The 24,214-nt window shown below is 36.7% G+C and overlaps 1 protein-coding gene across 4 annotated transcripts in view; it reads right to left on the minus strand.

Moving 5' to 3' along the window:
• Positions 1-24,214, minus strand: part of pde1cb (phosphodiesterase 1C, calmodulin-dependent b) — a 126,609-nt gene that overhangs the window by 83,583 nt on the left and 18,812 nt on the right. For all 4 annotated transcript variants that reach the window (XM_041993083.1, XM_041993082.1, XM_041993081.1 and 1 more), the window contains exons 2-3: positions 15,676-15,726; positions 14,891-15,056 (exon numbers count right to left, since the gene is read on the minus strand). In XM_041993083.1, coding sequence (XP_041849017.1) covers positions 14,891-15,056; positions 15,676-15,726 — 217 coding nt within the window. The remainder of the gene's footprint in view (positions 1-14,890; positions 15,057-15,675; positions 15,727-24,214) is intronic.

Below are 24,214 nucleotides of genomic sequence, written 5' to 3' on the forward strand. Positions count from 1 at the left end.
ATAGAGGTTTTTTCTGTACATCTTGGGTAGTTCTCTTCTTTAGAGGCCTCACTTCATTACGAGGTACCTCAAGGCTCCATCCTAGGCCCCATTTTATTTTCACTTTATTTACTTCTTCTGGCATCCATTTTTAAAAAAAACACAATGTGTCATTTTCTTGTTATGCATCCAGATTTATCTGCCTTTAAAATCTGCTGGAGATCAGTGCATAAATAATCTACAACATTAAACATGGATGGAGATGAATTTCCTCTGTATAAATGAAAATAAAACAGAGGTCATCACTGTTGGGAAAACTGACCTGCTGACAGGATGCAACAGCGCCGTTGGATATCTGGACTTATTTACCCACCCTTTCATTAAAAATCTTGGGGTTGTCTTTGATTTTAACCTTAACTTTGACAGGCAGGTCAGAGCAGTAGTCCAGTCTAGTTTTTAACATTTGACTAACTAATGTTATTTAACTAGCAAAATCAAGCTTTATCTTCCTTGTGATGCCCTAGAAAGGGTCGTTCACGCTTTTATCTCTTCTAGACTGGACTACTGCAACTCCCTTTATTCTGGGATTGACCAGTCTCTCCTCCATCTACAGCTGGTCCAAAACTCAGCTGCCCGCCTATTAATGGACAAGACACATTACTCCCTTCACTGGCTGCTTGTCTCATTTGGAATTTCTTTGAAAATTTTAGTTTTGACTTTTAAATGTTTAAATGGTCTGGCGTCTCCCTATCTGTCTGAGCTTCTAAATTATTATCAACCTTGTAGAGCGCTGAGATAAGAAGATCATATGAGGTTAGCAGTCCCTAGGACGCGACTCGGGGAGATTGAGCTTTTTCCTCAGTAGCCCCTAAACTCTGGAATGGTCTCCCTCTTTCTGTGAGGTCTGCCAGAACCTTGAATGATTTTAAATCTCTTTTAAAAATTCATCTTTTTACTTTGGCTTTTAACTCCAGAGCGCATGATCATCAGGCCAAGCTTTTTACTATCTTTTCTCTTTATTGTTTGTTTATTATTGTTTTGATGTTTTTATGTATTGTTATTTTACCTGTGCAGTGCTTCGGGTACAGGCAGAGTACAAGCAACGGAAAACATGTCAACCAGCTGACAATCAGACAAAAATATGAGAGTTTTGAAAATTCTTTCAGGCAGGTGAAGATGGAAGCACTCTGGTTCCAGCAAGGACCAGCTGGAGTATTTCTCCTGCTCCGGTGTTATGTTGATAACAAGCACAGCTAAACGAGCTGAATCTACAGTCATGGTAGGAATAAATGAGTCGTATTACTGTTTAAAATTAACCCAATGTAGCTGTGGCAGATCAGAAAAAATTACAATTACCTGAATACTCCTAGTGAGAACTGATTTTGAATGTCACATAAATTGACTCAGTGCTTTATAAAAATAGTTAAGTGAAAATGTCTTTAATATTTAAGAAAAATAGGTGGTGTTACAAAGTTAACTGTAAATGAATCAATATTGAATTGAATCTGATATAATCTAAATCAAATCAAAATAGGTTGTTGTGTATCGATTCAAATCGATTCAGGAAACTATTGACGATACCCAGTACTATTTGTGTGCACTTGTTTCACATCAGTCGAGTGTGAGCATTCCTACGCTTGTATTGCCCCTCTTTCTTGTTTGTTTCTCATGTATATATGTCTTTCTGCTCATAAACTCTATGTTCAGTTCACATTATACCATCATTCCCTCGTCCTATATATCCCCTTCCATGCTGTGTGTTGTGTTTTTTGATTATTACTATGTTTCTTCTTCGTTTTTTGCCAGTTGTTGCTACGATTTATCTTCTACGTTTCCACGTTTGTTAAAATTAATAAAGACATAATAAGAAAATATTCATAACAGTCCATGTTTACAAAGAAATGTTTACAGCCTCAGTGAGAGAGTTGTGCCCTTTAGGCTTTACAAAAGAAAACTCAGAATACTTTAATTAAAGTATTACCGGATAAAAGAAAAGCAGTCTGAAAAAAAGCATTGTAGCAATGTGCAACACGGTACTGGGGAAGAGCACAATGCAACAATGTTGGATGTGTGATTAAATATGGGGAATACACAGAGGCATTTTCGTTGCTGCTCATTTTCATGCCACGCTTCATTGTTGCCAAGTAATCTGGCAGTAAAATTGAGAGTAATTAACAGACTGAGGAGGATATTCTAATAGAGACACATCTGCACTAAGCATTCAAATGTGTCACAAAGACAGGAAGAAAGAGTCCAAAGAAGCAAAAGCAGAAAAAAAAGAAAGTGTTAAAGGCTTTGTTAGGTTTGGTTTAGAGTTGGGGAAGACAACACAATAACATAAGTGATTGTTTGCAGTAGCAGAAAATAGTTTACACACATAAACATTTCATTTAATTTCTTGACTTATGAACCAACACAAGAGCTTAAACTAATTGTGTCCTTCAGGTAATAATAGTTCAAAGAAGTCCTTGATTAATTACTAGTACAAGTGTTAAAAAAAAGACACCAAATGAATTAAGTCATGTGAAAATGAATTATCCGAATGACTATGACAGAAGGACTTGTTGGAAATTACAATGTGCTGAGGTATTCTTGTCACTGTGCTCAAGCTCCCTCAAAGCTCACACATTGAAATCAAGACATTAACAGCCCCAGCCATTTGGAGGTACATGAAAAATTCAAATCTCATTTAAATTTCCAGGCTGGCCGATAAGGATAGCTATGCATCAAAATATCAAGCGCCTTTGCAGTAATGACCACATTTTGGAGAAGAACATCCATCACAAAATATGATTCCCCACATCTATACTTCATTTCTCTTTTTGTATTGGAAGTAGTGGAGATACAAAGATAGGTGGGAGAAATTGAGGCCACTCAGCCATAAAGCTGTATTTATTTGAAGAGTTATGAAGGTGGAAACATTTAAAGAAAAAAAAATGTGCTATTAGTTTGTCCCCAAGACAGATCCTAACAGGTCAAAGGTGGTGCAGCACCTAAAGTGAAAACTTGGCTGAGAAGCAAAAAGCAATCAAACTATATAGTGGCATTTTATACAGGAATAGGTTGTGTCATGGACCAGCAATTAAAACGGTCCAAACTATTACCTAAGCTTGATTCAAAATAATGATTCTTTTACAGATTTGTCCTTAGACAACACTGTAGGTTTGTGACAAACATGTAGAAGTCCTCTGCTTAGACCAAACAGAAACAAACAAGCATCATCATCCTACAGGATGATGCTTATTGGCATGATTGATCTTTGTTGTGTTTTTTTTTTTTTTTTCCTCCCCTAAACAAGAAGGCTCAGAGTGAAATAAGTTGATGAATACATTCAAGGTATTTGAGGACCCTACAGGCAGATTTTCAGCTGAAGAATTTCCAAAAATGATTTCCCCTTAAATATTGGTACAAAATGTTGCTGGGCAGTTGGGCTAGCCTTGTTACATATCAAATATAGCTTCATTGGCACTGCCGTAGGCCCATCGTCTAGTTGTCCTCACTGTAACCTCACAGATGTCAAAGCCTGAAATACTATTAGTTCACCATGTGTTCGTTTATGGCTGACATAACTGTTTACTTACAGTGCACAGAGCAACATTAGTCACCCACTGCAGCCACGTTTCTTGCTAGCTGATTATGCATTAACATACCTTTTAACCTCATTTGGTTTGCTGAATACTCAGTTTCCCTAAATAACTCAGAATATGCGGCCACTATCTGTCAACACATAACAGGCAAAGCCATATGTTTTGTTATGTTATTAGTTACAAACCACCAGCTCCTTTGATGAATAACTGGGAACAACAATTAAGACATGTGAAAAGCAAAACTACTGATTAAATGCACTGTATAATCTTAAGAAAATAAAATGTATTGCCATTTTTCTTTTTTTTGTAAATATGTTTTATTGGTTTTTCACAATTATTACCCCACAGAGATGGGAAATACAGAACAAACACATATGTTTGTTATATGTGAATTACACATTTATCCCCAAAAATAGAGGCACATTGTTCAGCTGATATATTAACACAGTTAGTTCACCATTCCCAACCCTTCCCACCCATCCACACACCAACCCACAGGTTTACATAATATAAGACGCATTTAGGGAGAGAAAGGATATAAACCAAACAAGAACAGCTTGAGCAAAAGAAACAAAAACAAAAGTAGCCTAACTATATATAGGTAGTAAATGAATGAATTAATAATAAAAAAATAAATAAATAAAAACAAAGGGGGTTACCTGCAAGGAGTCATAGAAGTTAAGAAAGGGCCTCCAAATTTTAAAAAAAAGATTGGGAGGACCCTATGAGTGTGTACTTGATTTTTTCTAGTGTTAAAAAGTACATAACATCATTGATCCAGTGAGAAAGGGATGGGGGAGTTTGTTGTTTCTATCTGAAAAGTATCAACCCCCACGCGAGGAATGTGGTAAAGGCGATAACAACATAGGCTTCAGCTGGCAGAACATTTCGAGTTTCCTCTGGTGCTAGACCAAATAGGGCACAGATTGGGTCTGGATCTAAATGGGTTCCAAATATCTCACTAAAAGCTTTAAAGATACGGATAGTGGAAAGATCTGGACACAACCAGAACATGTGTACTAGGTCTGCTGGCTGGCCTCTACATCGGGGCACACTGGATTCGTATTTGGATAGATCTTTGCGAACCTGGCCTTAGAAAAGTGAGCTCTATGCACCACTTTCAGTTGGATTAAACCATCCTTAGCCGACATAGATAAAGTATGTATCAAATTTAGGATGGAATTCCATTGATCATCTCTAAGAACTACTCCAAGGTCAGAGTCCAAGGCCTTCCTTAAGTTTTCAGTGGGGTGTGGGTTGATGATCTGGATGCAGTCATATATCTGGGCTACCAGCACTCTCTGGTCTGACTTCAGTTCAAGAATTTATTCAATATGTGATTTTATGGGCTTATATTGAAACAAACTAAATGTCTTTTCTACAAAGCTCCTAACCTGTAACCTGAGTGAAGGACATAAATGTGTTTTCTGTATACAAGTTATATTTTGACTTGATCCCTTTGTGGAACCACAAATTAAATACAGGGTCAATACAGGAGGGAGTAAACATGTGGTTAGACTTAACAGGTGAAAGGATAGAAGGTCTCTGCAGTCCAAAATGTTTTCTAAACTGTGCCAGATTCTTACAGTGTGATTAACTGTTGCGTGTAAGATTGAACTGTTGCTAAGAAGAGGCAAAGCCACACAGATCACAAAACCTAAATGGTGTTGGCATGAAGGAAGGCCCAGCTGTACCCAGTCTGGTTTATCTGCGATAGGTTTATCTTCAAACCATTGGATTAGTTTCTGTATGTTGCATGCGCGATAATAGAAAATGAAGTTTAGCAGTCCGAGTCCACCTGAGCATTTTGATGCTTGTAGGTGGGACTTACCAATACGACTAGGTTTATTTGCTCATATCAAGGAAACAATGGTTTTATTGAGTGTTTAAAAAAGTTTTTTTTTATTAAAATTAGGATGTTTTTAAAAAGATCAAGAAATTTTGGTAACACTATCATTTTAATAAGGTTAACCCATCCCACTATTGACAGTGGTAGAGAAGCCCATCGGTTCATATCTTGCTTACATTTATTAAGGACTACCATAAAGTTTCTCTTAAAGGTAGCAGGGAGGGAGCGAGTAACCTCAATTCCTAGATAATTAAGGCCACTTTGGACCCTTTTAAAGGGGAAAAGATTAGAGGGAATTTCATCTACTTTAGAGTTAAGTGGAAGAAGTTTGCTCTTTTGCAAATTCCACTTGTATCTGGAAACAATATCCAAATTGGTTCAGAACACTCAAAATACGGGGAATTAATTAAATAGGGTTGGACACATATAAAAGCAAATCATCTGCATAAAGGGACGTTTTAAACTCTAGGCCCTCCTGCTGTATGGCTTTAAAGTTTTCACTTTTGTCTCTTTGCAATTGCTAAGGGCTCAATGGCCAGTGCAAACAGGAGGGGGGAGAGAGGGCATCCCTGTCTCGTCGAGGAAAGTAACCAGACTGAAGTTATTGGAGATCACAGAGGCCTGGGGGGAGGAATAGAGTAATTTAATCCAGGATATGAACCCCTCTTTAAAGCCGAAGATTTGAAGATTGAGGAGTAGATGTTCCCACTCGACCCGGTCAAAGGCCTTTTCAGCAACTAGTGAAACTACCACTTCCGGGCATGTTGATCGGGCCAAATGGACAACACTGAATAGCTTATTCAAGTTTGAATAAGAGTGCCAGCCCTGAATAAATCCCCTTTGGTCGGGCGAAATAATATTTCTAGGCGTTTAGCCAAAACTTTGGATAATATTTTAAAGCCCACATTTAACAAAGAAATGGGACGGTATGACACACAAAGGAGTGGGTCTTTATCTTTCTTTATCAAAAGTTAAATTGAGGCCTCTCTTAGTGTCATGGGAAGAGTACCTAGGGAGAGTGCTTCCTTGAACATTGCTTGGAGAGTTGGTGACAGTAAATGGGCAAATTTTTTATAGAATTCACATGTGAACCCATAAGGGCCAAGTGACTTATTATTTTGCATGGCTTTCACCACTGTAATAATTTCAGAAACCGAGAGGTCTGCACACAATTTAGTATTTTGGTCCTCTGACACATTGGGAATAGCCAGGTTTTCGAAGAAACTACATGGAACAGCAGAGTCATTGCTGCATTCCGATGTATAAAGGTCTGAGTAGAATAGAAAAAAGCTTTATTTATGTCATCATGGTCCATATTATTTTTTTGCTAATTTTTAGGTGTTGGAACTAATGTTAATTTCAATTTTGAAGTACTCTGTGAGTCATTATCAATGTTAATGTTAATACTCCCTCCCTCTTGGCTTAGAAATCTGTTTTGGTAAACTATCCACATTTACATAGTGCCTAACTTTCATTAGCGCTATCACTGTGTGTTTCTGGTTCACTCATTCACATACAAAATCATTTCAAGTTCATCTCTCTCTATACATGCATTTCCTTTCCTCCATCATACACACAATCACACACCAGTGAGCATATGGGGACCACAAGGGGTTCAGTGTCTTCCACAAGGACACTTGTCACGTGGAGGGGCAGGCGATCAAATGGTAACACCTGAGTCCTTGCTGCTTAATGTTAGTACACCACTTAACTCTTTGGTGTCCATGTAAGTATTTTTATTTTACTATTTGAATTTTAAGTACTACTTGTTTTTAAAATTGAAGTTCTGCAAGATACATATAAACATGTTAATGATTCTGATTAGGACCTGTTAAAAGAATAAATAAACAACAACAAAAAAAAGGTTTATTAAACATTTTGTTTTTGTATGTGTCTGTCACTCACATCTGCTTAAAGGGCTCTGGGGAACATCTGGAGCTCTGGTGAATGCCTATCTCGCATGTAGTTGTGTTGTGTGATGCACTATTGGCTCTGTTTGATTCCACTGATGCCTTTTTGAGCTGATTCAACATTTTGGACTGGCTTCAAGTCTGCCAATGAGAGATCATTCTGAACAGAGTGCAATAAATGATGTCTGTAATAGTTTAATTTGGCATTAACTGAGCAATTCTGGTCCATAAATTACATACATGTACAAATTTTTTGGTTTTAAACACATTGCAATACTCATTAGTGAGCTAGAACTAAAATGGATACTAAAAAACTAAAAGCTAATAATCTCACTTTACAAAAATATTGCTTTGTTTTTGTTTTTTACCATACTGAATCATGTAGACCCCTGCTCCATTCAGTACTAACAAAATATGTCCTCGTGCGCAGGTGTAGATCTTACGCAATCATTGGCAGATGGAGCCCATCTTTGCAGCATGATTAAGTGCAGTTTATTTCCCAAGGCATGTCTAATGAGGTGACATGGGAGAGGGTCCAGACTTTGCCGTGTATTCTTGAGGTCAGTTGGTGCATTAGAGCCCAAAGGTGACAATCACAATCAATATTATTTTTTTATTTCCAATACAGATTCATCTATGAATACAAGAGACCTCAAGATGATTATTTTACCAGTTGGATTTTTTTGTAAATTAGTTCCATATGTTACTATTTTATACAATCATTCATATGTAATAGATTTTTTTTTTCTTGAGGCATAAACTGAATCAAACCAAAAAATGTTCTGTTCTGTATTGTACATAGTTATATGTGGAAAAAAAAATGTCTACTTTTAGTAGTACAATTATTAAATTCTTTCAGTTCAATTAAGTATTTTATTAGTCAGATTTATGATTATGAAAATGAACAATTACAACTCAATTCAGGAAAACTGTTACTAAATTCACACTTATTAAAACAGCTGAGTGTTAGCAAGCAACAGATTGCCAGTGCAGTCATTAAGTCTCTCACTCAACTAACAATGTGATGCTAAAAACTACAGATTTTCTCAAATTACAGAAATGACAAATGATTTTTATATAACTCCTACTAGTCATTAACATAGCCAACTAGCCACATTCTCTGTTTGACAACTAAGTGGAAGCTAATGAGTAAGCATGAATTCATTGTTCACTCAAAAAAGTTTAACGCTGTTTAGTTGATGTCAAACTAAACAGTTTCATTCATGAAAGATGTGGCATACTGTTTTTTAACAGCTGGAAGTTTCACTGGACATACTGTCATTTCCGCATCCAACTAATGTATAATGAAGTCCATCGTGTGAGAGACCTACTGGCAGCAGTGACTGAGTTACTGGTTCTGATGGTCATCAAGAACAGGGGTACATTAGAATTTATTGAAAGCTGGAAATAATATGTGTAACATTTCTATAATTCACAAGTGGCCACTGCAACCTCATAAAGTGGCAGGTAAGTATGTATGTATGGATGGATAGATGGATGGATGGATGGATGGATGGATGGATGGAAACTTGGAAGCATGTTGTCTATCCACTACCGAAGCTTTGCACTGCTGCCATGCTCCATTTCACAGTGCTGACTGAGTGATCATTCAGTTTTTAGTTTATACAACTACAAGTAGATTACTAGTAAAAAGTTTAGACTCCTTTCTCCATTAGATTTAGTGGAGAAGATACCAGACTTTTGACTAGTGGAAAATTTCAGTGTACAAGCACTAAAAATAACTTTAGCATCTTATTGTGAGCATCTAAAAGAGAAGCCTTTGCATCTTGAAGATTCACATTTTTTAGATTTTAAAGTAAAAATGAAGCAGCTGATATCTTTTTATTGTTGCTTTAACTTGTATCTCTCAGGAAATAATGGTTGGTACTTTAACATAAAGAAGTCTACAATAGAAAAATGTTGTCTGCCATAGGTGAATGCTTTAGAACTGCTAGATTGTTTAACACTAACAAGCTCAAAGTAAGAAACATCATAATAAAATTTGGATGTACTGTAAAATTATTTTTTGTCCACCTATATGCCTTCTAGTATATAACTGCTCTGATCCTATAATTATATTAATTCAACAATGTGATGTGTTCAAAGCAGAGGCAAAGCCTACAAATAGAGGAGTACTTTTGCCACGGGTGAGTGAATTATAATCCTCATTGTAAACTTAAAAGCTGCTATGTGGGCAAAGTGAATGCACTATTATAGAATGAGGTCAAGGGATATGAGGTAAGCGGGAGGGCAGTCTCAAAGAAATCCCTCTAATGTATGATCATGCTTGTTTGTGAATGTCTTTGAAGAAAAGTGCTCATCTTACCACAGCAGATGCATTAGACATAAATCTTTGGTGCATTTTCTCAAACCAAAATGGAACTTCCAATGTCTTGGATGTACTTATGTTGAATAAAAATATAGACGCAATACTTTTGTTTTTGCTCCCATTTTTCATGGGCTGAACTCACTCAGATATAAGACTTTTCTATGGACACAAAAGACAAAAACAAAAATTGTCTTAGTGAGCACTTCTCCTTTGCCGAGATAAAGAATTCACCTCACAGGTGTGGCATATCAAGATACTGATTAGATAGCATGGTTATTGCACAGGTGTGCTTTAGTCTTTCCACAATAAAATACCACTTTAAAATGTGCAGTTTTATCACACAACACAATGCCACAGATGTCACAAGTTTTGGCATGCTGACTGCAGGAATGTCCACCAGACCTGTTGCTCGTGAATTGAATGTTCATTTCTGTACCACAACCCATCTACAAAAGCGTTTTAGGGAATTTGGGTGTACATCCAACCGGCCACAGACTATGTGTAACCACACCAACTCAGGACCTCCACATCTAGCATTTTTACCTCCAAAATCGTCTGAGACTAGCCACCCAGACAGCTGCTAAGGAAAGAATTTCTACACAAACTGTCTGAAAGTGTCTCAGGGAAGCTCCTCTGCGTGCTTGTAGTCCTCATCAGGGTCTTGACTTGACTGCAGCTCGTAACCGTTTTGAGAAGTCAAATGCTAACATTTGATGGCATCTGACACTTTGAAGAGGTGTTCTCTTCACGAATGAATCCCAGTTTTCACTGTACAGGGCAGATGGCAGACAGCGTGCATCGTATCGTGTGGGTGAGCCATTTGCTAATGTCAACATTGTGAATCAAGTGGTCCATGGTGGCAGAAACAGTAGGGGCAGGTGTATGTTATGGACAATGAACAAGAGAAGTTGCAAGAATCTGAACACAATTCCTGGAAGCTGAAGACATTCTAGTTCTTGCATGGCCAGAATACTCAACAGACATTACACTGCACTCGATTTTATTTCTAGTTGTTAAGAACATTAAACCTTCTTACACACAATATTATATAAGCACATTTAATTTCTTTTTAAATGTGCATTTCATAATGTCTGGTTTCATCTAGCATGCAGAAGAGAGAGAAAGTTTTTTGCGCCATAAATGTGAGGTCGTGCCTTAATCATTTAGATCAATGGCTCTGCCATTTTCCCTTTTGCTTCTAGTCGCTCTGACCAGTGGAAGCTCATTAGCAGGCTAGTGAGGCTAGTGATGGAGCTTGTTGCTTCATGGGGGACGTCAGTGGGGGTCTGTGAACCTGCTGTTGCAGCCAAAGGAGGTTTCAGCTTCGGAGACTGTGGGCTGCCACAAAGGAGACAGCAGTCTTAATCAACTGTAAGGTTCACAGCAGCACATAGCATCCAATTAACCATCAGACAAATCTCTCTGCTGACCACAGAGGACACTTTGAGTCTCAGCTGCAAGTGTGCATGATTGCATTTGCATGTGGCTGTGTTGATTTTGGTAAATATCTATTCACACAGTAGTTTTGATCCTGCCATGTGCAGTTATGTCCAATAAAAATAATGTGGTAAGTTAAAACGTTTTTGTAAATAGTCACTATTTTAAGCTCTTTGTAATCATACAACACTCTAAATAAACTTAAGACTTTGTTAAATACTGTTAATGCCTTTTGGATGGATTTCATTTCAGACTCCCACTGTTTAATTGTTAAAGGTCCATTTTTACTGATTTTAAATTTGTTTTCATCAGTCATTATTAATCCATAAGTCATTATACACTGCTTTCATTTTCTTTACCTGTGTACATTTAATGGCTTCACAATAACTTCTAATTACAACATCAATACATATTAATGTAAGACGTGTTAATGATGCAACTGCTGGTTTAATCATGATGAATAAGTTACCCAATAAAACAAAAATACAACAAAACACTGTTACATACCTTTCCCTGTCAGTAGGGAATTTAAGTAATTAGACTGAAATCAATTAATATGATTGCAATAGAGCGGCCATTTTCACTAATGATTAATTATCAACCCGCATACAAACAAATGTGGTTTCTTTTAATTGGCCTGATTTAAAAAAAAAATAATAAAATAACATTTCAATCACAGCTTGTTAACTATAAAGCAGTACATAACAAATACTGCAAATGCAAGCTTTTTGCTGTGACTTCACTGATCAGCCACAACATTAAAACCACCTACTTTCATGGAGTTCCACAGTTGCCACAACTGCTTATCAGTGTATAAACGTAAGAAGGTACTGTGAATGGTTTGTAGGGTGGTTGAAGAGAATGATCAAGGTTATTTACGTTCCCGTCAAAGGTTATATTGTCATGGCTGACGGCTGTTTAGAAACTGCTGCAGAACAGTATCTGAGAACAAATTTTAGGATATCTAAATGGTCTTTAGACCTCCAGGCAACAACTGGGCTAAATTTGGTTTAAAAGTTAAATTTCATAAAATATTTAAATATTTTTTACTAAATATTAGCACTTATGGAACTAAATATTCACACAGAGTTAACACATTGTATTGATGATTATGCCAGACAGCCTGTCTGCAGACAAAATTAATTTCTATTTCCCGCAATTGCAGATTAATTACTTTATTTACATATTCTGTAATTCTTTAATTGTGTTTAAATACTTAGCTTTACAATATTTAGTAAGCCCCTTGTTGGCACCACACAGTCCCTATATTTCCAAATTTGCAACGTTTCTTTTGAAGCACAAACACCACTACTTCATGTAAGCCACACTTCACCAGAAAAAAATCACCATATTAATCTTTCAAATCACAATTAAACAATGAAACAAGCAGATTGTTTTTTTTAACTTGTTCTGTCCAGCATTGTAGCAAACAGAATAATGGTATGGTTGCTGTGTTGTGCCAAACAAAATCGCTTTGCCAAGAGGAGCTTTATGGGTATAAGGCTCCTCTTGATAATTAAATCTTTTAATTTCTTCATTTGTTTAAATCTTCTGTTTTATCTTATTTATTTGGTATTATGGAATTTATGTAATCTTGCTGGACCTGACCGGAGGGAACAGAAAAAAAAGGACAGTAATGGAGAGAAGTAAAAAGTAAAAAGGAAAGCTACACCTAAACAGAAACACAACAGAAAATCTTACAGCTGTTACAGGTAAACTAAGCTGACAGTTATCAGGAGTTCCTAAAAAAATAACCAAGTCAACAACAACTAGATGTATCAAAACAACAACCAAAGTACCAAAGACACACACATGAAAAAAAAAAAACCTAAACAAAAATAGCTTGTGTATAAACCCACTGGACAACTCAGTGACTATGTCAGCATGCAGTGTGTGGAATGAGGAGTAAGCATAGATGAGTGTGATTGTGCAAATGTGACCACACCTCTACGGAGGATAGAGGCAGATTAGGGCAGCCCACAGTGGCAATCGTGGAGCATGAACCCCTGAAAATGCTCATGACTGAATTAAGTTTATAACTAAGGGCAACTCACATCCAGTGTAATGTTATATGTATTTTTTTTATGAAAAAAAGTCAGAGATTTCACCTACTGCAAGATAGCACAGTATAATACATTCGTATGCTAGCTGGTGCTTGTAAATGCATAAGCCATCCCTAATGAGAAGAAACAACAGCGTGACACCAACCACACAGATGAGTCAGCATGCGTTTAATCACTAATGGCTCAATATTGTATTTTAGTGCCTCAATGAGGGACTAAATGTGCTCTCAATTTAGTGTTTTTAACAGTTGGAATCCAAAAACATTTTCAGCAACAAAACTGAAGCATTAGAGAGCCATTCAGCTGGTCCAAAAACGGTAATGAAGAAAACCATGTAGCTTTATATTTCCACTGGAAATATTGAAGCAGCTCCTATTTAGGACAGTCAGTCCCTCCTTTGTTGTAATTTCCATCCTGCTTATAACAGCTCATATGATAATTCTGCATTGACCAATACAATCTAATGATCACTAACTGGAGGATAGCACAGTTGACACTACTCTACATCATTTTATGGATAAGCACTGGCTCTGTGATCATTTAATCACCCAATAGCATAATCTGGTCATTTATCATTCACTTGTAGATCCCTGCTACTCCCAGTAGAGTTGCCTTCTATGAACTACTGTCGCTGTGGCCAAAGAGGTCCCTGGCTTTAGTGGGATTACTTCAACAAAGTCACAAGGAATAGGATTAATTATTTATATGTGAAACAACATTAATTTGTTGCAGCTATTATTTTATGAGATTATTTCAATGAACTGGAGATTACAGTGTTTCTCATTAAATTAAATTGTCTTCGTGAACAAAACTGTCACCACTGAGGAGAGAAGAGTATGTTTAGCTGCTTTGCAGTACTATATATCGCTTTCCAATGTGGTGCTATATGTTTTGATTGAAAGTGCAGACTGTGTCCAGCCAAGAGGAAAATCACTTTTTACTTGTCACCACCCAAGTTTAGAAAAGGGATCTAAGCTCAGGGTAAAGTCTATGACCAAGAACAAGAACACTGTAATTTAAGATAGCATAGAGAACCACTAAAGAGGAAGAAGAAAAACAAAATGAGACAAATAACAATAGGACAGGATTTCCAAAATCTCATATCAAGCATGCCATGAATTGTAAAGCTCTTTAAAGGCCATTAAAGCTTTTTATGCAGTATTAGGTGAATTTTAAGTATCTTCTGACAACTGCTCAATTCTCCCACCTGCAGCATTTGTAACATTCTCTGGAGCCATCAAGGTTAATTGGAATCAAGCATTAAAAGACAACATAGTTATGCTAATGCTGGTTTAAAGTTCCTGTTATCACGGTGGAATCAATCATGGCCAAGTCCCTTGAGGTCAGCATCCATACATAGCAATTACCAGTGTGTGAAAGTGAATCAAGAAAGCTAAATGTCAGACACATTATCTTGTCCACAGACGGCAATCAGTGCTTCAGCAGCAGGTCTCATAAACTTGTGTTTTACCCAACTCTTTTCCAAAAACACAAAATCATTATGAAATGCAGAATGTTGCCTAGTATTGCACTAACTTGTTTTCAGACTATATACTACTCCTGGCAAGTTATACCAGCAGAATGCAAATTACTCATCTGTGAGATGATGAGCTTGACATAGAAATCAGTGTCTCACTGCACCCTGACACTTGATTCACTATATGATAATTAGCAAATAATAGGCAGCAACTATTTTTTTTGGGCATCATCACTAAGGCAGGGTGACAGTAGCAAACCTGATGGCAGTTTTCTCTGTGGCATCTGGTTCATCTCCTGCAGGAAGATCATCGGCCAAAATCTCTTCAGGACTCCGTGGGTCATTTAGGAGGGCCTTCTGCTCTTTGTCTTTGATCCCCATCCCTGCTGTGATGGCATTCCACAAAGCATTCTGGGACTTTGAGCCTGGAAAATTAATAAATTAATATATTCATAAATACCTGCAAAGTCTTGTTTTAGAGGTCTGGTAGGTGGTAGATCAATGCTCTACTAACCAAAAAAAAAAAAAAAAAAAAAAAAAAAAAAATAGAAGAAGTCCCTTCATAGGAAGTATGGAGCTTTCAGAATCACAGCAGACGACTTAGATAATTTAATGCCTCTGCAATGCTGCCCCCATGTGGAAAAATATTGTCAGTGGTTGTGTACCTGTAAAAGGAATTCACAGTACACAACTGATACTACTACTGGAAGTTGTTTGCTTTTATTTAGAGGAAGGTTTACCAGCTTATATCAACAAATCTCAATCTGCATGTTGTAATTACTGCATATGTATCGTATGTTAAAATTGATGGAGAGACATTGGCATCTAAGAGACATTTTGAAGAATCTGTACAATTTTCATTTTAATGTACTTTCATTTTCCTTTTAACGAGCTGGCCATTATTCACTGCAGCTAATATTTCATCAACACAGGATAAAAGCACTCTTCAATGCTGTGATCTGAAAGCTGAAATGGCTTCAAATGAATAAATATATGAACTGAATAATAATTAAATAAAACTACTAGAATACATATTCCACTTACGTGCAAAACTAGCCTGGGGTCTGGTAGAACTTTCTCCATCATCATTCGCCACTGAAGAAAAAAATTGTAAAAAAGACGAATGATTAAACAACTGCAGCATTAATCTCTAAAGAATAATTTCCTTAAATCAACAATGCATTCAAAAGTTTGAATTTATTAATAATATCAATAAAAGTATATGTAAAATCAATCTCAGCTACTGCTACTAAATTGATAATTGTCAGAAATTAATATGTACTTTGAGGTTACCCACATCAGGTCATCAGTTTTACAGAAAAATATCAAATGTATTCTGTGGGCTGCACAATCAGTTTAACCCTTTAAGCGTGCCCGATATTGGGCTGACAGAACTGCAACGTGCACCACATCAGGAACTGTGACACTCCTGATGGCTCAGAGGGTTAAATGATGATTTAGACTTAATGCCCTTGGTTTTTGCAAGTAATTTTGCTGTTTATATGCATGTTTATATCTCCATTTTTCATGTCCTTTCTTTTTGCTTGCAATAAAAAACATGAGGAAGGTCAAACTGTGAGCAAAGAATTCAATCTGTAACAAGCACTCAGGAAGGCCATGAACTGTTTACCAAACTCTAGAATTGTATTAAGTACATTTTGTTATGCTTTGCAAATTCATACAGTTTTTCAACACCTCACAAAGTATACAAAACATCCTCAGTGCACCATGAATAGCTGTGTGGAACTGGTGGTCATTAGACAAACATTACACCAGCAAATATTAAATGCATAGCTTGTTGCACAAATAAATCAGACCTGCAGGAGCTACAAAACCTGCCGTGCAAATGTAAGTGATTTTGTTTACATTTTAAAAGACAGATTTTTTTGTAGGTTTTTGTTTTTTACTATTTTCATAGAAATAAAAATACTGCTATATATAATAGGTGTAAGAACTGTTTTGTATAAAATAGCAGATTTATCTATTTCTTTTTGTGGGCATGAAGCAAAAGATAATATTTTAAATGTAATAGTTAATGTGAACAGAGTAAAAAACAAAAATCATAAACTGCTGAAGGCAATTTGTATTTATTTAATTGAGGAGTTCATTACTTGGTTGATCATAAAATGAATACAGATTTTCACCTGCTGATGTCATTCACTGTGCAGAGAGAAAATTACCCGAGTGGTGGTGTCTAAGACTGTTCATTATGATGATCCACTTTATTGTCTTCTACATACAACTAGTAGTCCGTAAGGATTAGTGAGTGGGTGTAAAGCTTGAGTAAAACTGGTGCTGAATGTTCACAGCCACAGCCAGTCAACAGCTGTTTTAAACCTGAGTGGAGAGTGAGAAGATATAAATACCAGCACAACAACACGAGCATGACAACAACTGCTGAAGTGATGTGCAGAAGTGCATTAAATGGATAATTGTTGAACTTTGATATTGAACTACAACATGAGAGGGCCAGGTTCAGCCCCACAGCTGTCAGAAATAGAAGAGGACAAATGAATACCTGAACACTAACTCTTCACAGCTCCTGACAACTGCACCCAGCAGATGGAATACACATGAAAAGATGCTGCGATGAAACTAAATAGGCCACTAGGTACCGGACACAACTGCAAACTGTAGCACAGCACCTAGAAATCCAATGTTCAATGCCTGATGATGTAAGTCTTATTCTGGCTACTAGATGTTGACTCTGTAAAATGGAAGATTTTATGTGCCTATGATTTTCCTTATGTTAATGACGGAGGATGTCGTTGCTGTTTTTGTTTTGTTCTTACCATATCAATTGCTAGGACCTCAGGAGTTTATTTTGTGTCATGGTGAGATTGTAGTTTTTCTTTTGTTAACAGCAGCACTGGATGTTCTGTAGAGTCATCATGTCAGACAGACCCAATTCTGTGAGCGTGACGAGTGCTTCACCATGAGCTTATCTCTGGTGTAAGCAGAGGACTGGCCATCTGGAGGGGAAAACTATTTTTGCCTCACTAAATTATAATACTCACGGGTTCATTACAGGGCCTGGATTTAGGGGCCCTGTAATGCATTTATGCATAAGGAATTGTCAACACAGTATAGGTGACTAATAAGTTGATAATTCATAATGATTAAAATGAACCAAAATTGTGCCAAATTAAAAGGTTTTACTGTACATCATATACTGAGATATTAACATTTATGACCACACAGTTTGAAATCTGACTGAAATATCTGATTTTGATTAGCTCCTTTATTATTTTACAAAAATGAAAAAAACTAACACTGGATCATTAGTCTTTGAGAGAAGTATGCTTTTCATTTATCGTGCAGCTGTGTGGTCAATACTACATAAAACTGTGGAGCTCATCAGAAAAGAACATCACAGATCTGCAGGGCTGTGGGATTTAACAAGACTGGCTTCTATGTGAAGGTCATTATGATATGGTCAGGCTCCCCAGTTTAATTGGCTGTGCTCACAAAACATGCATAGTGGTTTGGTAAATGACGGTGAGTTTGTGAATAAAGAGCCATTCTTGCATTAATATGGAGAGGACAAAAAAAGGTTAATATTTTCCAGTGAAAATCATAAAATTATATTGTACTGCAAAGATGCCTCCTCTGAGAAGTCGAAATATGAGGAAGCTCCCATTATTAGAGTTGATACTCCACATATTCTCTACTCTATTTGCACATGATAAATAAAAATTACAAAAATAAATCTTTAGAACCGTGTTTCCAAAATGTTGGCTGGTTGTTGGCTTGCTGTATTCATAAAATATAAATGCAATGATTAAAAAATGTTTTGTAATGCAATGGCTAGTAAACAACCAAACAAAAAAAACCAATAGAACATGCAGTGACTAATTAAGTTAATGGGGAACAGGTTAGTAACATATCTGGATAAAAGAAACAGAGAGCTGAGCCTTTCAGAAGATGAGAAAGAGTTCATTGATGTGTTACGAAACAAGATTGCTGAGAACTTTTAAATTCATCATGAGAGAAAACAGAAATCTTGACACATGGGTCAACCCCAAACATACTGATATAAATTTGACAGCCAAAACATTTGGTCCCACCTTGCACAGCATTAAAAAGCAAGGCAAACATGAAGATACAGGATCCAGAAATACTGCCCTTACCTTTGGGCATGTGACGGTATGAGGATACATTAGTTTATATGTCATGAATAACATGCCTCTGCAGGACAGCACCATTAATTTAGAGGGATATGATGTAACATATGATGCCATTCAATTCTTGTTATGGGTTTGTCTATTTAGCAAAATTGTGCTAAACTTCTCTACATATTTCAGAAGAACAATGCTCTGCCTATTCCAGCAATTAGCAGGCAAGAGGCAGGGTACACCCTAGACAGGTCACCAGTCCATCGCAGATGGACAAATATGTCTTGTCAGTTTAAATTATGTTTTTGATTAAATCTTTAAAATTTGTTTCTAAGAATGTGAATCAAAAGATGTAAAAAGTCCTGCACTTTCTATGTTGAACAAATAACTTCATTCAGCTAACAATACATTTTAACAGTGAGAGCAAACTTTCATCCCAACAACAGACAACTCTGAACATGACAAACCTGTAGCACTAATGGACTGTACTTATTACAGAATGAAGCATTATCCAATGCGATTAAATATATTAATTATGGACAAAACAGAGTTGACACCTAAAGGTTACTTCACAAATACTGTTAGTGTGAAAAGCATATTACGACGGTATCCTCTACATTCCTGCACATCTTCATATCAAAGCAAAGTGTGCAATATTCCCAAGATTCCACTAGATTTGGCATCACCTAAGTCTAAAGACTAGTCACTGCCTCCCATCTGTCTCTTCTGATTCTTTAACTCTTCCACCACAATAAAGTGAACCCCAAAAAGCATTTCTTGCAATGCAAACCAGGACATTTACCTGAACCAAACTAACTAATCTGAGCTGACAAAAATACAAGAAACAAACACAATTTCTCTGATGCTTCACAAGAGCAGAGAAGGATGGCATGAGAAAGGATGAATGCAGGACTTCTGACAGATTTCATGGTTTGCTTCCTACCTACCTGTTTTTTTTTGTTTGTTTAAGGGGAGTAACACCGTTTTCATTTTGCTTCTAATCTGTGTTTGTTTTGGTTTGTAAGTTTTATTTCTTGCAAAATATATGCAAAATTTCCAATTGCTTAACATGGTCATGGAAAGGGAAAGCTTACAGCTTTCAAAAGAACAAGTGCACAGCATTAGTTTTTATTACATTCTACAGTCACATGTGTCTTTAAAAAGAATAATTTCAAACATTTTTGTGACATTGGGTTCAGTTTTGTTGCCTAAACCAAGCAACAATTGCGAGCGGACATTATGAAATTTAAGTAAAAGACAAACTAAGTCTGTATTTTTTATACATAAACACATTTAAAAAGCGAAGAAATAAATTTACTCTAATAAAAGATTAACCTTTGTCATGATGGTGAAAGTGCATGATACACTGTATTTAATACAAAAATATAATGGCTTGAAATTTACCTAAAATTGCTAATGAATAATGAAATAGAACAACTGAATTAATACAGGATACAGCAAAGCTGAAATGCATGGAGATCCATGTGTGGGGGGGCTATGTACTTCATCACAGAACCAGAATTCTAGTTAATAGTATGGTTGTCAGTGAACTGGACGTACACACACTCACTGGAGTTTATTTTGGAAAGAATCAGTTTAAAATGCTGCTCCACTGAAAATGGAATATACATGCACTCAGACAGATGCAATTACTGGAGTAACAATTAGTGGAGGTTCAATGAACTGACTTTCTGCAAAGCCACACTGATGGAGAGCTGAGGATCACGCCAGCCACTGCAATGATCCTTTTACACCATCACTGTACAAAAGTAAGCTTATTATACTCACCGTATTTTTCTAAGATGTAGACCAAAATTGGGAAAGGGCTAGAGATAGGTAAGCTCACTATAACCCATGTATGAGTTTTATTGAAGCATCTCAGATGGGACAATGAATCATAGTAGTGAAATCCTCCAATTCTAAATATGCACAAAATATTTTGCTAAACACTCACATACATTACTTTACATTAAAAGTAGCACACATGTACACTATTCCTGCTGAGGTGTTCTCCTGGAGGCACTGTGAAGGTCTACCTGGTTCACCATAATGCTGCATTGTAGTTCATTAGCCTACAGCTAGGGGCGTGGAGTTTAACAAGCTAATTTACCAGGCAGAGAGGGTCAACCAAAAAGATGGTAAGACTAACTACTGACTGAATTACAGAATGTAAAATGTAGGACACAGAAAGAAAACATCAGTTTTTCAATGCCATCACTGGAAAAACAGAACTGTGGTCTCACCATGGAAACGAAAGTAACTTCACCACTGTGCTCTCTGATGTTTGATTCTGTGTCCTTCAGCTTTTATGTGTTCTTTTATCCATACCAAACCAGGAGGCAGAGACAACGATGAAGAGAGACAGAGTTTCCACTACAATGATGATCTGAGGATGAAATAAGACCTACTGCCCTACGCATATACTTGCTCTTATTGTCCAACTATGCTGTCTCAATAGTAGGCAGAGAAAATAGAGCCATCTATCATAATGAATATCTTATGCTTAAAGCATATTTTGAAACCATTCTCCTGGTAGATATTGAAAGCCTTGCACTCGCTTGTTCCACATTAAGCACACAGGTAGTTTTGCAAAAATGAAGGGTAAAATAGTATACAAAAAATGTTATCTATACAAACCCGACAAAAGAAAAAAAAGAGGGGAGGGGTGTGTCCAAAACAACAAAGAACTGAATACTTGAAACAAAGACTTTTATGTTTTGATGACATGGCTCCCCAATTGTGATCCATTTAACTTGGTAATTTCATTACTTTTTCTTTTACATTCATTTACATTTTTCTTTTTTATTCTCCAATCAGTTGTCACAATCCATGTGAAACATAGGTGAGGAGGAAGGACCCAAATGCAGGACTATGAAACAGGAGGATGTTGTAATTAAGGCTACATCAACACAGAGACAAAATCAGGTTCATAAAAAAAAAGAAAAGAAAAAGTTTTAAGATAGAATTATTTAAAGAAATGTGTGTGTCCACACAAAACCACTAAAAACCCTGTCATGCCCGGCACCTAAAACAGAGAATAAGCCAGGCGGCCCTTGTTAAAGAGATCTCAATTTCAATAGGATTTTAATCTATTTAAATAAAGTTTAAAAGAAAAAAAAAGAGTATTGTTCTTTATTTTGATCATTGCTAAGTTATATGCTAATGTTGGACATAAAGTGAAATAAAATAAGGGGAGTGCGTGGGAAAAAAGAGGAGTGAAGATAAGAAACAGGACACAAAGATCCAACAGTTATCAAGCAATAGCAACATCTCTACAACCAAAACAGAGACCAGACAACCAGGTGCTACACCTGTACAGAAACAGAAAACATCCTACAGCCTCTGAAAATAAAGCAGATAATTAATACAACACTAGCATCAAGTGTTCAAAAACATAACTGTAGCCATTTTTATTGATTAAACCTTCACAACACAGTAACTATGCAGTTTTCTCTACATTGTTGAATACACATATATCTTATATTTAAGATGATGAATACAGGATGTCCATTGGTGAGTGTATGAAAAATATGAGGAATGATTAGTGTGACTGTGCAAATGCAACTGTACTCTCTCCAAAGATCAGAAGCAGACAAGGAGGGCCCAAAGACCCAGGCAACCAGAAGCCATCATGGAGCACAAAACCCACCCAGCCCACCACAGGGACAACCATTTACCCACCAAGAAGACAGCAAAGGAAGGTCCCAGCCTGACAGCCATGGATGAGGTTTTCAAGCAGACCAGAGTTTGCTTCTTTGGTCCACACCAGAGTACAAAAGAGCATTCACACTACTCCACACAAACTGCATTATCAATGGAAGAGGACCTAGGTTTGTTTAAAGCACCCTAGAAGACAGCTTAAACTGAAAACCGAAGAACCCAACTCAAAGAACTTAACTCAACAGAAGCAAAACTCACAGAACAACATTTATATCAGGAAGATTTTGATAAACCTAGACATTTAAAGGTTAAGGCTTTAGGCAGAACAATTAAATTCTACAGACTACTTTTGCTTAACTTTGAATACTTCTTATAGCAAGTTAAATGTATCACACAGTCCATAAAATTCCATAATATTCATTTTATATCATCATAAACAAGCAATGCTTTTTACAGTTTCTCACAAATTATGTTTTTGATATATTCAAGTGTATAAATAAGTAATAGCTGTCTATCTGTTTAAATTAGATTTCCATACAAGCCTTAAAGGAAGTAAGTACTGAGCAGTATTTGGCATATGTGGATATAGATTTCGTCCCTTCAGATTTTTGAAAGAAATGCTGGGAGAATGTTTAGCTATGGAGAGACAAAGAAGTGTAGTCTTTGCACAGCTACTGCAGAAAACAGACAAAAGAGATTTTCAGTAATTGCAACTTTTCAACAAAAGCAAATGCTTGGTTCAAATTTGGCACAAAAAAGAAAAAAAAAACATTTTCCTCAAAAAGACAAACTCAGACATTAGTTGTATCAGAAAATAGAAAGTAAAAAGAGTTTTAACAGAACTGCAGTGTCACAGATCTTCATTTGCTAAGAAAGTACTGTGAAGGCCCTATATTCTTAGAAGGGGGGGGGGGGGGGTTCAAATCACTTTTCTCTGTGTGAACTTTTTTAACATCAACAGTGCTAATAAGCCCAACAGATGACGAAACACCTCAGCTGGAATCCAAGCAGAAGCTGCCAGCTACAGTTGAGGTTTAGAGTTTAATAGAGGAGAAAACACAACGAGTCAAGCCAGGCAATGAGGCACCAGTGCTTAGGAGTCACGCATCAGAGGAGGTGATGCTGTGCAGCCTGAAACTTAAGACCGTTGAGCAATTGATTTTGACACATGTTGGTTACCATGACAACAGCCATGCTTGTGTGGAGTATGGCCAAGAAATAAACCATGTGTGATTGAGACAGATCTTTTAAATATAAGAGGATGTGGTAATGTAAGTGGAAAATGCGAGGTTTATTTTCTGTGCAGTCATAAAATCCTTCAGGGCAGCTCATCAAATGTCTCATAAACCCCTAATACTTTATTCTTTCTAATTAATAAAATCTTATCTCTTAGATATGTGTATATAGACTGCTTAGTATCCATGTGGATTACAGTTCAACCAAGAAGAATATTTTTTCATTCAAATGTGAAAAGCCAGAACTTGCCATTATCATTTACTAGCTGCTGACAAGACCATTGTGGAGAATGCCAGAAATGACTGACATTTCCAGCATAGACAATGTGTCCCTTATGGAATTCATATAATTCCTGTTGTTCACCTCAGCTCACACATGTCTCTTGCAATGAGATGCAAGTAGGGTAAAGGCCTTTGCACACCAAGTCTATGTTTTGTCATTTGTTATTTGACAGTTTGTGTGAGTTTGTCTAACCTTGTTTGGTTTTTTGTTTTTATGTTATTTTTAATAACCTTGTTTTTCAATAAACACGGAGACTTCAGCAAGAGTAGCCTGACCTAACCAGAGAAACA

The sequence above is a fragment of the Melanotaenia boesemani genome, chromosome 8 (genome assembly GCF_017639745.1).
Source record: "Melanotaenia boesemani isolate fMelBoe1 chromosome 8, fMelBoe1.pri, whole genome shotgun sequence".
Lineage (NCBI taxonomy): Eukaryota > Metazoa > Chordata > Actinopteri > Atheriniformes > Melanotaeniidae > Melanotaenia > Melanotaenia boesemani.